Source organism: Theropithecus gelada, chromosome 8 (assembly GCF_003255815.1).
Source record: "Theropithecus gelada isolate Dixy chromosome 8, Tgel_1.0, whole genome shotgun sequence".
Lineage (NCBI taxonomy): Eukaryota > Metazoa > Chordata > Mammalia > Primates > Cercopithecidae > Theropithecus > Theropithecus gelada.
The window spans coordinates 121,989,839-122,004,295 of NC_037676.1; the positions used below are offsets into that span (position 1 = coordinate 121,989,839).

The 14,457-nt window shown below is 37.8% G+C and overlaps 1 protein-coding gene across 2 annotated transcripts in view; it reads right to left on the reverse strand.

Moving 5' to 3' along the window:
• The window catches only part of TAF2 (TATA-box binding protein associated factor 2), a 105,154-nt gene that overhangs the window by 74,549 nt on the left and 16,148 nt on the right, over nt 1–14,457 (reverse strand). For both annotated transcript variants that reach the window (XM_025394723.1, XM_025394724.1), the window contains exons 4-6: nt 5,285–5,403; nt 2,883–3,024; nt 826–1,057 (exon numbers count right to left, since the gene is read on the reverse strand). In XM_025394723.1, the coding sequence (XP_025250508.1) occupies nt 826–1,057; nt 2,883–3,024; nt 5,285–5,403 (493 nt within the window). The remainder of the gene's footprint in view (nt 1–825; nt 1,058–2,882; nt 3,025–5,284; nt 5,404–14,457) is intronic.

The window sequence follows — 14,457 nt, forward strand, 5'->3', positions numbered from 1 at the left end:
CTAAAGAAGAGAGGTAACAACTAATAAATCATTTTCTAATCAGCAGAAGTCTCATGCTTGGGGAGGCCTAAAACTGCTATTTGGCCTGTCAATTGATAAATGAATTATGATAAGATATGTGCTGGGAAGAAACTATAAGTCTTCCTGAGTGTGCTAACTGGGTTTCTGACTGTCTATTTTCCTCTGTATAGGTTGAAGAGAGAATAAATCTTCCTCTTTAAGTTTGAATTTACAATATTTTACATACCAGAGATGGGACCACAACATTCAAAAACATGATAAACAAAAAGATGACATTAGTAAGGAACAGAATTAGTTACAGAAATCAACCTATACTCTAAATAACTGAAGGTCTTTTGAAATGCTAAGGCTCTGTTGGAAAATAATCTGAAATTTAAATACAACATTTTAAAAGAAATTCATTCAAGAATTCACATCATTATATATATCAGATAAGGAAACTTATTTATTTATTTATTTTTTGAGACAGAGTCTCAGGCTGTTGCCCAGGCTGGAGTGCAGTGGCACAATCTTAGCTCAATGCAAGCTCCGCCTCCCGGGTTCAAGCCATTCTCCTGCCTCAGCCTCCCAAGTAGCTAGGACTACAGGTGCCCACCACCATGCCTGGCTAAGTTTTTGTATTTTTAGTAATGATCGGGTTTTGCTGTGTTGGCCAGGATCGATCTCCCAACCTCGTGATCCGCATGCCTTTGCCTCCCAAAGTGCTGGGATTACAGGCGTGAGCCACTGCACCCAGTCAATATCCATCTTTTTAAAAGCAGTAAAAGGCCAGGAGAAGAGTAAGAGGGGAGAGCTCTGACTTACCTCATGCATGTATGGATCTACAAGTATTTCAAATGGTCCAATGGCCAAGGAGATATTTGACGCTGCTGTAGGAATGGTAAGCATATAATGGAAAGTTTTCTTCCTCATATCATGGGTATACACTGTCTCCACCAAATCGCCATTAGAAACAGCAACCATTGCAGCATCTACTGTAAATTCTAATTTCCATGTACACAATTCAGAGTATGAATCAACACAAGGGAACCAAAATCTAGAAAAAAGATTGACAGTATAGAAAATGTATTCAAAGTGTCCCCTACATTGCTTTCCCAACATGCAAGTTATTTTAGCATTTCTAGAAAATGAACAAACAAAACCTTTAGCTATTTGGCTACTGAAGCTTTTTACTGTACAACCTGAAAAAAATCTGATAAAATAAAATCTGTTTCCAAATACTATTTGGCAACATTAAAAAAAAATATTACGTGTTACCATCAGTTCAAACCCTAAAAAAAGTTAAGCAATTCTTAGTTTCCAATGTTTTAAAAAATAATTTTAACTTGTATATGCACATTAGTCAGTTTTTATGCAGCATTCATTTCTAGAAACTAAAAAAGGCTTACAGTAAAAAGTTTTATAAAACATAACGAATATTCAGAATTTATTTGATTAAATTATAAAACTGCTTTTTTGAAGTATGTAACGCATTGTATAAATTCAAACTGAGTGCTGGTAAAGCCAGATATAAAATTTATAGTCAGCTTTCATCAATTCGGGTAAGGGGTTATGTGACAGGGTAGGTACTTAGTATTGAGGCATAAAAGTGTATAAGACATTATCCCTGGTTTAGAGGAGTTATTATAATAATCTGAGGAGAGGCTGGGCGCAGTGGCTGACGCCTGTAATCCCAGCACTATGGGAGGCTGAGGCCGGTGGATTACCTGAGGTCAGGAGTTTGAAACCAGCCTGGCCAACATGGTGAAACCTGTCTCTACTAAAAATGCAAAAATCAGCCAGGAATGATGCATCTGCTTGTAATCCCAGCTACTCCAGAGGCTGAGGCAGGAGGATCATTTGAACCTGGAAGGTGGAGGCTGTATGAGCCGAGATTGTGCCACTGCACTCCAGCCTGTGCGACAGGCTATCTCTACTAAAGACATGAGGAAACCCCGTCTCTACTAAAAATACAATAATTAGCCAGGTGTGGTGGCACATGCCTGTAGTCCCAGCTACTTGGGAGGCTAGGCAGGAGAATCACTGCAATCCAGGAGGTGGGGGTTGCAGTGAGCCAAGATTATGCCACTGTACTCCAGCCTGGCCAACAGAATGAGACTCTGCTTCAAAAAATAAATAAATAAATAAATAAGCAGAGTTGAGAAGTAGAATGTGAAGTGGGGAAGTAGAGAATGAAAGCAGGTGAGAGGAGGTCTCTGTAATGCTTGTAATATTGTGTCTAACTGTAAATTATGTGGGCTTGTTCACTGGTGAAAATTCATCGAAGTTTACATTCTGTGCAATTTTCTATATGTATGTTTTACTTCAATATAAAGTTTTTAAAAAAGAAGGAATCAAGTGAGATGATTATTTTAGAACAGTAAACATGAAAATGAGAGAGAATAAGGGAGATGTAAGATTAAGGAGGGCTGGGTGCCGTGGCTCATGCCTGTAATCCCAGCACTTTGGGAGGCCAAGGTGGGCGGATCACTTGAGGTCAGGAGTTAAAGGCCAGCCTAGCCAACATGGTGAAATCCCATCTCTACTAAAAATATAAAAAATTAGGCAGGTGTAGTGGTGAATACCTGTAATACCAGCTACTTGGGAGGCTGAGGCATGAGAATCACTTGAACCTCGGAGGTAGAGGTTGCAGTGAGCAGAGATAGCACCCCAATGCACCCCAACAAGGGTGACAGAGCAAGACTGTCTCAAAAAAAAAATTTTTGTTTAGGAGGAATGACTAACAAAGTAATTTGAAAGAACTCTGAATTTGGGAGGGAATAAAACTAGTATTTCTTGTTTTACACCAAATGTATGCCTTGTTTATACATAAAAAATGCAATTTAAAAATTAATTGAAATATTTAAGAATCTATAATCTACCTTGTAGAATTTTGATAGCCACAAGAGAAAACATGAGCACCTCTCTCTGCCATACTTCCCTCTACACTGGGTACCACAAAATGAAGACCTCCTTTGGGCTGATCCAGAGAAAAATTGATGTGTATCTTCAGGACCTTTAACTCTGCAACAAATAAACATACACACACATTGATACATAAATAAGTACAGTGGTCTATATAATAAAGACAAAGATTTAATGCTGAACATGAAATGGAATTGAGGACTGAGATTTATATGAAAAACCATACTACTTACCCTAGTTTAGACTTTTACCATATGTCTGCCTATATTAACTCAACAGGCTGCTACTATTGGTATTTCTACCTCCAATCAATTATAACTATTGCTTGTATTATTTTCCCAAAATACACCTTTGGTTACGCCATATCCTCCTCTCAACATTTCTGACAACGTACAATGCCTAAAAAGTCCAAAACTCCCACACTGCACACTTACACCTTCCAAATCCAATCCCAAACTTACTGATACAGTTTGGCTCTGTGTTCCCACCCAAATCTTGTAGCTCCCATAACTCCCACATGGTATGGGAGGGACCCGGTAGGAGGTAATTGAATCACCGGGGCAAGTCTTTCCCGTGCTATTCTCACGACAGTGAATAAGTGTCACAAGATCTGATGGTTTTCAAAATGGGAGTTTCCCTGCACAAGCTCTCTCTCTCTTTTTGCTGGCCACCATCTGCAGAAGACATGACTTGCTTCTACTTGCCTTCTGCCAAGATTGTGAGGTCTCCCCAGCCACGCGGAACTGTAAGTTCATTAAACCTCTTTTTGTTCCTAGTCTGAGGTATGTCTTTTATCAGCAGCATGAAAACGGACTAACACTTACTTTTCAAGTTCTTTCTCCTATTACATTCTCCTGCAAAATTAACCCTAGGTGACTTTGGGGAGTACAAGGAAGAGAGGTAGAGTAGGGAACACTACTCGAGAATTTGCATTATTATCATGTATTTTGTTACGCTTGATTTCTTCACGGTAAACTGCATTGCTTTCGTAAGATTCTAATTTCCCTCCAAGCATTACAATCATATGCACTATCTCCAAACACTAAAAAGGCAATGACGACTTCCACGTCTGTCCCCTAAATTAGGGTAAGTTCCTCCACAAACCCTATCCCGCCCCCAGCACCCACAACAGAAAGCAATAAACAAAACAAGAAGTCTTTTACTTCCTTATCTTGATTTTTATAAGGCTAAATAAGCAAGGCAGAAGCTAATGTACAATATTACAGTGGCTAAAACTTTATACAAGGCACAAAGAAGGTTTAAAAAGTCTGCAGACTGAGTATCAGGAACCCTGTGTTTTAGCTTTAACTCCACCAATAATTTGCTAAGTGAAGTTCAGCAGGTTACTCACTCTCATTAGACTTCAGATTACTCTTCTGTAAAAAGAAGGAATTGAACCAGATTTTTCAGGATCTTTCCTGCTACAAAATGCTATAATTCTAAACTAATTTGATATTGTGCGGGTTCTCAAATCTTGACAAACGGTTCTATCTACATGATTTTTTAAAAATATTTTTCACCGCCAGGTGCAGTGGCTCACCCCTGTAATCCCAGCACTTTGGGAGGCCAAAGCAGGCGGATCACCTGAGGTGAGGAGTTCGAGACCAGTCTGGCCAACATGGTAAAACCCCGTCTCCTCTAAAAATACAAAAATTAGCCAGGCGTGGTGGCAGGAGCCTGTAATCCCAGTTACTCAGTGGCTGCGGCAGGAGAATCGCTTGAACTTGGGAGGTGGAGGTTGCAGTGAGCCAAGATTGCACCATTACACTCCACCCTGGGTGAGGAGAGCAAAACTCCGTCTCAAAAAAAAAAAAAAAAATTTTTTTTTGCTTTAAAAAACGGTGAAATAAATTGCTTTTTTCACAGCCCTGAACTGATATTATCCTGTTAGCCAGTGATCCTTAAAAAGAAAAAGGGCTTCCAACCCATTCTGTATATTTCAACTGGTTAATTTACAATTTTGACATCATTGGTGTTTGTCTTTTTTTTATTAGACGGAGTCTCACTCTGTTGCACAGGCTTGAGTGCAGGGGTGCAATCTCAGCTTACTGCACTCTCCACCTTCTGGGTTCAAGCAATTCTCCTGCCTCAGCCTCCTGAGTAGCTGGGATTACAGGCGCCCACCACCATGCCTGGCTAATTTTTGTATTTTTAGTAGAGACGGGGTTTTGCCACGTTAGCCAGGCTGGTCTTGAACTCCTAATCTTAGGTGATCCGCCCGCCTTGGCCTCCCAAAGTGCTGGGATTACTGGTATGAGGCACCATGCCTGGCCAGCATCATTAGTCTTCATGTAAAATTCTCTAGTCTCTGAATCTAACATGATTTTAGTATACAGTCAATATATTCTTGGTGCTTTACCATCAACGTGTTTCCACAGCTCTGATGGAACCTTAATGCAAAGTTCTCCATTTCCTGCATCAGGGTCCACCGCACTAACTGCAGCTGCATACGCATTGGAAAAATAATTGAGGTTTCTCCTGGGGAAAAAAAAGAGCCAACTTTTAATAGTAAGATAATAAGGTATATATCTTACCAAGCATTTTCTTTTTCCTTTTTTTTTTTGAGATGAAGTCTCACTCTGTTACCCAGGCCAGAGTTCAGTGGCACCATCTCAACTCACTGCAACCTCCACCTCCCAGGTTCAAGCATTCTTGTCCCTCAGCCTCCCGAGTAGCTGGGATTACAGGCACCCATCACCACAACCGGCTAATTTTTGTATTTTTAGTAGAGATGGTGTTTCACCATGTTGGTCAGGCTGGTCTCGAACTCTTAACCTCTAGTGACCCATTCTCCTTAGCCTCCCAAAGTGCCTCTGATTACAGGCATGAGCCACCACACCCGGCCTCTGAGCATTTTCTTAAATATCAGTTGATACCAATTGTTTGTAAGCATTTTATCTTCTTATATAATTCCTAAAAACACTCTTTAGCCAAGTAATGGTTTGTTCTACTCACCATGTTAAAAACTATTAAACTATGAATACAACAGAATATATATTCTACTCACCAAGTTACATGACTATTACTATGACTATCACATTCTTTGTTAATTTTGGAATGCCAAAGCCACTATACTATTTTGATATAAATGTAAAGAATACGTGAAGAATTGAATAAATAATTATTCCCTATCAATCTGGCAAAAAATTGAATGGATTCAACAAGCTTTATAATTTGACAAAAATTAAGACGTCGAAAACAAATCAGGATGGGACTCAATTCCTCACAATGTAATAGCACCTACCTCCACCCATTAGTGCATCACAATGTAAGTTTAATGAAGCAGAGAATTTTCAGCAGACTCACTGTTATATTCACTATGTCACGAGAGACTACTACATAAATATTTGTTCCACAGTTATCTGACCTTATTTCCCATTTGATGAAAACAATACGATGAAGTCTTACGGAAATGTGAAAATGTTGTTCTCAACTGGTTTTTAAACTGTACCCCATAAAAGCAACTTATATGTGTATATATGCACATATTACATTTCCTCGCTGAAATTAGTTAAAAAAAATACAAAAGAAATGAAAGACAGAAAAAAGATATGGAATGGGAAGGGCAAGAATACAAGATGAAATACACAAACACCATGAGCCACATCCTTATTGTACACCTTTGTGTCTGCCATCCTGTCATTAGGTGTAGCCACAAGGTGAAATTAGTGACATTCCCATAGCTTAATAATTTTTTCATCTAGTTAAAAGACAAGTTTGAGCTGGGCACGGTGGCTCACGCCTATAATCCCAGCACTTTGGGAGGCAGAGGTGGTGAGTCACCTGAGGCCAGGAGTTCGAGTCCAGCCCGGCCAATATGACAAAACCCTGTCTCTACTAAAAATACAAAAATTAGCCAGGCATGGTGGTGCATGCCTGTAATCCCAGTTACTCGGGAGGCTGAGGCACGAGAATCGCTGGAGCCCAGGAGGCAGAAGTTGCAGTGAGCTGAGACTGCACCACTCCACTCCAACCTGGGCAACAGAGTGAGACTCTGTCTCAAAAAAATTAAAAAATAAAAATAAAAAGACAAGTTCCAAATACTCTATGGAATAATCAAAGGAAAAATAAAATGGGAAAAGCCATTAAAGAAACATTAAGGCTATAGACTCTTAACTTGACAGAGGTCATTCCTTCTCCATCTTCATCCATTTCTCTACCAATTACGAAGGATATAACATAACTATGGCTTTAACAACTATTCAAGGTAACAACTACAAAGCATAGAGTTCTGAAAGTGAAAAGACTTCTCAATATATTTTAATAATTTATTTCTGTTAAGTAAATATTGTTGACAATGAACACTGACATTCCAAAAATGTTCAGAGCATCTTCACCAGTAGATCCCATCTCAAGAAACCAGTTTCTTTGCTCATCCATAAGCAGCAACCCCTCCATCCATTAAAGTTGTATCATAAGATTGCAGCAATTCAGTCTTCCCTTCAGGCTCCACTTCTAATTCTAGTTTCATTGCTATTTCTACCACAACTGCAGTTACTTCCTTCTCTAAATCCCTCAAAGTCATCCATGAGGTTTGGAAGCTACTTCTTCCAAACTCTTGTTCATGTTGATGTTTTGATCTCCTCCCTAAATCATCAATGTCCTTAATGGCATCCAGAATGGTGAATCCTTTTCAGGGTTTCAACTGACTTTGTCCAGATGCCTCAGAGGAATCACTACCTATGGCAGCTATAGCCTTATGAAATGCATTTCTTAAATAATAAGACTTGAAAGTAGAAATTACTCCTTAATCTACAGGCTGCAGAATAGATGTTACGTTAGCACACATAAAAACAGTATTAATCTCCTAGTACATCTCCATCAGAGCTCTTGGGTAACCAGGTGTCTTGTCAATAAGCAGTACCATATTAAAAGGACTCTTGTTCTGACCAGAAATCTCAACAGTGGGCTTAAAATATTCAATTCAGTAAGCCATACTGTGAACACCTGTTGTCATCCAGGCTTTGTTGCTTCATTTACAGAGAACAGGCAGAATAGATTTAGCATAATTGTTAAGGGCTGCAGGATTTTTTGGAATGGTAAATGAGCATTGGCTTTAACTTAAAAGTCCCCAGCTGCATTAGCCCCTAATAAAAGAGTCAGCCTGTCCTTTGAAGCCAGGCACTGACTTCTTTTTAGCTGGGAAAGTTCTAGATAGCATCTTCTTCTAGTAGAAGGTTGTTTCATCTACACTGAAAATCTGTTGCTTAGTGTAGCAACCTTCATCAAAAACCTTAGCTAAATCTTCTAGATAACTTGCTGTAGCTTCTATATCAGCACTTGTTGCTTCACCTTGCACTTTCATTTTATGGACAAAGTTTCTTTTCTTAAACCTCATGAACCAGCCTCTCCTAGCTTCAAAATGTTCTTCTGCGGCTTCCTCACCTCTCAGCATTCACAGAACTGAAGAGAGTTAGGGTCTTGCTCTGGATTAGGCTTGGCCTTAAGGGATGGTGTGGCTGTTTGATCTTCTATCCAGATCTTTAAAACCTTCTCCACATCAGCAATAAGGCTGTTCCATTTTCTTATCATTTGTGTATTCATTGGAGCAGTACTTTTAATTTCCTTTAAGAACTTTTCCTTTGCAGTCACAACTTAGCTAACTGGCGCCAAGAGGCCCAGCTTTTGGCCTTCCTCCCTAAGCTTCACCATTTCTATAGCTTTTGGTTCAAGGTGAGAGATATGAGGCTCTTCCTTTCACTTGCATGTTCAGAGGCCATTGTAGGGTTATTAATTGACCTAATTTCAATATTGTGTGTCTCAGCAAATAGGGAGGCCCAAGGAGGGGGAAAGAGACAGGGAACAGCTGGTCCACAGAGTAGTCAGAACACACACAATGTTTATGATTTAAGTTTGCCATCTGATACATCCCCAAAACAATTACAATTGTAATATCAAAGATCTCTGATCACAGATTACCTTAACAGATATAATAATGAAAAAGTTTGAAATATTGCAAGAATTACAAAAATGTGACATGGAGACATGAAATGAGCATGTGTTGTTGGAAAAACGGCACTGATAAACTTTCTTGATGCAAGGTTATCACAAACCTTCAATTTGTGAAAAAACAGTATCTGCGAGGCACAATAGAGCAAAGCACAATAAAAGGAGGTACACCTGTGGGGTTTTTTTTAAATTATCATACAAAAAAAAAAAAACCTTTTCTGGGGGTCTACAGTTGTATAAAATTCAACATATGTACAGATTCAGTTAACCACCAAAATCAGGATATAGAACAGTTCTGTCATCCCCAAAAAGTCCCTTATGCTATCCTTTTGTCAAATAAATGGAATCACATAGAATGCTACCTTTTGAGACTGGCTTGTGTCACTAGGTTTTTGAAATTCATCCAAGTTGTTACATATATTAATAATTTGATCCTTTTGCCATTGAGTGGTATTATATTGTAGAGACTGTAACAATTTGTTGATCCATTGACCAGCTGAAGGGCATTTAGGTTATTTTCCGCTTTGGAAGTATGAAATAAAACTGTTATGAACACTTGTGTACAGGTTTTTGTGTGAATATAAGCTTCATCTCTGTAGTACAAATACCTAACAGTGGGACTACTGAGTCATATGGTAAACACATTTAACTTTCTAAAAATCTACAAAACTCTCAGAAGAGTAGTACCATTCTGCATCGCTAGCAGCAAGATCTGAACGTGCCAGTTGCTCCAAATCCTTGTCAGCACTTAACGCACGCACCATCTAATTTAACGACTGTTTTATCTACAGAGTATAATTTATTTTCAATAAAATTTCAAAAACATAAAATTTGATGATTGTAAAACCTGTATTCCCCCCCAAGTTATCAGGGAAATGCAAAAATAAAATAACTATTATATAAAAAGAAAGCCAGATTTAAACATTACATATTAGAGTTATTAGTTTTTTTTATGGGAAATTATTTTCATTTAATCTCCTCATTTCCTGAGAAAAGGTGAAGTGGTCCAAATAAAATGAGTTATTATAAATGGAATCAACTGGGAAGTCAGTCTCAAATAATCTGATGGTTTACATTTCAATATACAAATCAAATGTTTTCTTTCATAACTTCACAGAAGTCAAAAATTACAGTATAAAATTATAATGTGTTTTCAATCTTCAGAATAATAATGACTACAAAGTAATTAATATGTCCTTGCCCTATAACCCCTACCATCCCCATCTCTCAATCTTCCTTACAATGCAACTTAGAAGAAACGCTATAGATATTGAAAAATTAGTAAATTAAGGGAATAGATATAATTTTCTCTAAGAATTTTAAATATCCATATTAAATTAATATAATCTGAAAATCCTTTATCAAATAAAGAACATTTGCCTCTTAAAACTATAGGTGCAGATTTTATAAAACTTCAGTTTCAATTATTTGTAAACTTTCCCTCTATTTAAAAATTTTTTTATAAAAGTAAACTTTTATGGAAGTAAATCAGAAAGCTACATACACCCTAGCCAACAGCTCGATACATTTTCACAAACTGAAAATGCAAGTAATAAGCCAAAACCACAATGAATAAGGATGACTCTAAAAATAAGCAAAACAAAATTTAACCTGGAACCGTGACATAAGGCTGCTGAGTGAAAAATCTACCTTACCAAGTTTTCCTATGAAAAAACCTAAGGGTTTCACTGCTTACAAGTTCAAATTTGATCCAACTACTAATGCAACTTTTTTTTTTTTTTAAATTTAGAGAGTTTATGTGAGCCAAAGTGACAACAGCTGCTCAGAAGACTTATCCAAGTAACCTTGGATATGACCTCCATTTAAACTCTGTTGCATCCAAGTTTTTAAAGACAAAAAAGAGGGACAGGAAGTGGGTTGACACAAAACAGTCTGTCAGGGATTCTCACGGGTTTAAAGAAATAACATTGATTAGTGATTGGTTACACATTTTTAAGCTATAGGGTCTGGGTTATAGTATCCTATGTGACACTGTTAGGTTAACTAACTACCTGGGCCATAACAAGAAGTTTCAAGGCATGAATAGATAGCTCAAGGCAGGAAGCAGAAGGTGATTGCTGCCTCATTTTTTTTTTTTTTTTAATTTCAATAGCTTTTTGTGTACAAGTGGTTTTTGGTTACATAGATGAATTCTACAAAAGGAAAGTCTGAGATTTTAGTGTACCTGTTGCCCAAGTAGTGTACATTGTACCCAATATGTCATTTTAAAAATCTCTCCCTCCTCCCTGCTTCTGAGTCTCCAATATCCAGACATATCACTCTGTATGTCTTCACATACCCATAGCTTAGTCTCGAATACTCTGATGGTTTAGATTTCAACATACAAATAAAAAATGAGAACATATGGTATTTGATTTTCCATTTCCGAGTTACTTCACTCAGAATAGTGGCCTCCAGTTCCAGCCATGTTGCTACAAAAGACATTTCATTACTTTTTTATGGCTGAGTAGTATCCCATGGGGGGGGTGTGTGTGTGTGTATGTATGTATATATGTGTGTATGTGTGTGTATATATATGTGGTGTGTGTGTATGTATACACATGTGTATACACACCACATTTCCTTTATCCACTCATCAGTTAATGTGGACTTAGACTCGTTCCATATCTTTGCAATTGTGAATCGTGCTGCAATAAACATAGACATGTAGATGTCTTTTTTGACATAGGGACTTATTTTCCTTTGAATAGATAGCCAGTAGTGAGAACGCTAGATCAAATGGTAGATCTACTTGAACTCTCCGTACTGTTTTCCACACAGGTTGTACTCATTTACACTCTCACCAGCAGTGTATAAGCATTCCCTTTTCATCATATCCATGCCAACACATATGGCTTTTTTTCTTTGTTTTTACTTTTTCATAATGGCCATTCTGGCTGGGATAAGGGGTATGTCATTGTGGTTTTAATTTGCATTTCCCTGATCATTAGTGATGTTGAGAATTTTTTTAATATGTGTTGGCTATTTGTATATCTTCTTTTAACAAAAGTCTATTCATGTTGCTTTAATGTGTTTTATCTGATATAAAAGAACAGCTACTCCTGCTTGATTTTGGTTTCTATTTGCATGGTATATGTTTTTCCACCCCTTTACCGTGAGTTTGCAAGAATCCTTGTGGGTGTTAGGCGATTCTCTTGAGGACAGTGGATATTTGGTTTGTGATTTTTAATTCTAAAACAACTTTTAAAAGGCAAATGAGTTTCAAGCTACTAGAAATACTTTATCTAGATAAAGGACAAAATGGATCTACTGAAATGTATATACTGATCTAGTCCAAATAGGAAGAACCATATCTAGAGTTCAGGGATTACCACATTTAAGAAAACACAGTATCAAATCTGAGATTATCCAGAGAAGGACAAAGAGGATGGAAATAAATTGAGAAAGAGTTTCTAACATGAAGAATGGTTGAGAATAATCTCAATAATTCTGTAGCCTGAAGAAAAGAAAACTTAGGGGAAAGGTATTTATTTAGTTAGGATTAAGTTTGTGACTATTAAGACAAAACAAACTGTAGCTCAATGTAATAAAGAACTTTCCAGCATTTAGAAATAATGAAAGGGGTGCTTTAAAATATAATGAGGACCAGGCATGGTGGCTCACACCTGTAACTGCGGCACTTTGGGAGACCAAGGCAGAAGGACCACTTGAGGCCAGGAGTTCAAAACCAGTTTAGGCAACATAGTGAGACCATGCATCCAGTAAAAAATAAAAAAAAAAATAATTAACCAAACGTGGTGGCGGGCACATATTGTCCCAGCTACTTGAGAAGCTAAGGCAGAGGATGGCTTGAGTGCAGGAGTTCAAGGCTGTAGTAAGCTATGATCGCACCACTGCATTCCAGCCTGGGTGACAGAGCAAGGCTCTGTCTTTAAAAATATAAAAATAAAAAAATTAAGAAAAATATATTATGAGCCCTGCCGAACTGGAAGTATTCAAGCAGAAAATGAAATATAGTAAGGCTTCATGTTGAATTTTAGACTAAATGAACTCTAATGTCCCTCCAACTCTAAGATAACTTAATTCTAATACTAATAAACCAACTGGCAGTGCATCACTGTAGCTGAGTTAAAATATTGATATTACTTAACCATAATCAATAAGGGAATTACCAATTTATATTACATGACATTAATGAAATAATGTTAAAGCTCCATGTAGAAGTCTGCATTAAAATATAGAATCTACAAAATATTAAAAAAACCAAACCCAGCAATTTAAAAAAAAAATTATAACTGGATAATTACTTCATTTATATACTAAAATAGGTAATTTCATTTCTGCTGCCACTCCTTGGTGGAAATTAAACTCATTTTTGACACTGAAAAGTTGGGACATTTCAAGTAAAATAAAAAGGGGCTTCTCGGCTGGACGTGGTGGCTCACGCCTGTAATCCCAGCACTTTGGGAGGCTGAGGCGGGCAGATCATGAGGTCAGGAGTTCGAGACCAGCCTGGCCAATGGGCTGAAACCCTGTCTCTACCAAAAATACAAAAACAAAAACAAAAAACAAACAAAAAATTAGCTGGGTGTGCTGGCGCGCACCCGTAGTACCAGCTACTAGGGAAGCTGAGGCAGGAGAATCGCTTGAATCCAGGAGGCGGAAGTTGCAGTGAGCTGAGATTGTGCCACTGCATTCCAGCCTGGACAACAGAACAAGACTCTGTCTTAAAAAACAAACAAACAAACAAAAAAAAGGTTGGGGGCTTCTCAAAGTGGAAAAGCCTGGCCAGATGCAGTGGCTCACGCCTGTAATCCCAGAACTTTGGGAAGCCAAGGCAAGCAGATCACAAGGTCACAAGTTCGAGATCAACCTGACCAACATGGTGAAACCCTGTCTCTACTAAAAATACAAAAATTAGCCAGGTGTGGTAGCACGTGCCTATAATCCCAGCTACTCAGGAGGGTGAGGCAGGAGAATCACTTGAACCTAGAGGCGAAGGTTGCAGTGAGCAGAGATAGCACCATTGCACTCCAGCTTGGACGATAGAGCGAGACTTGGTCTTAAATAAAAAAAGAAAAAGAAAAAGAAAAAGTGGCAAAGCCTATCTAGGAATAAAACAAAGAGGAAAAAGAGCTATCAGTCACGGTAGGTTAAAGTCTCCCTGACAAAGTCTACATTTAACTTTTTCTAAGAAAAGAGAAGTACAGCAAAAACAAAAACACTGAAGCACTGTAGCTCCTGTGGAGACAATCTACAATCTATCTACAATCCATAAGATTCACACACAAAATATATGTAGGAAAATTTCAAGTGCTGAATTATTTTACTGAGAAACTGTAAAGCAAAAAGACAGCTGCTTATACATATTACATAACCAATATGTTTTTAAATTGTTAGTATACGTAATGTAACATGTCAGCTAACAGTTGGATAAAATAGATAGAAATGCCTTTCAGCCTCTTATCCAAGTATTTCTTTTCCTTACATTCCCCTACAGTTCAAAGGAGCTGAATCTCAACCATTGTAAACACACTCCTTCAATCAAAAATAGGGAGGGCATGGCACCTTAACTTTAAAATAATAAAATGTGATTAAATAGTATAGTACATTACTTCTCTG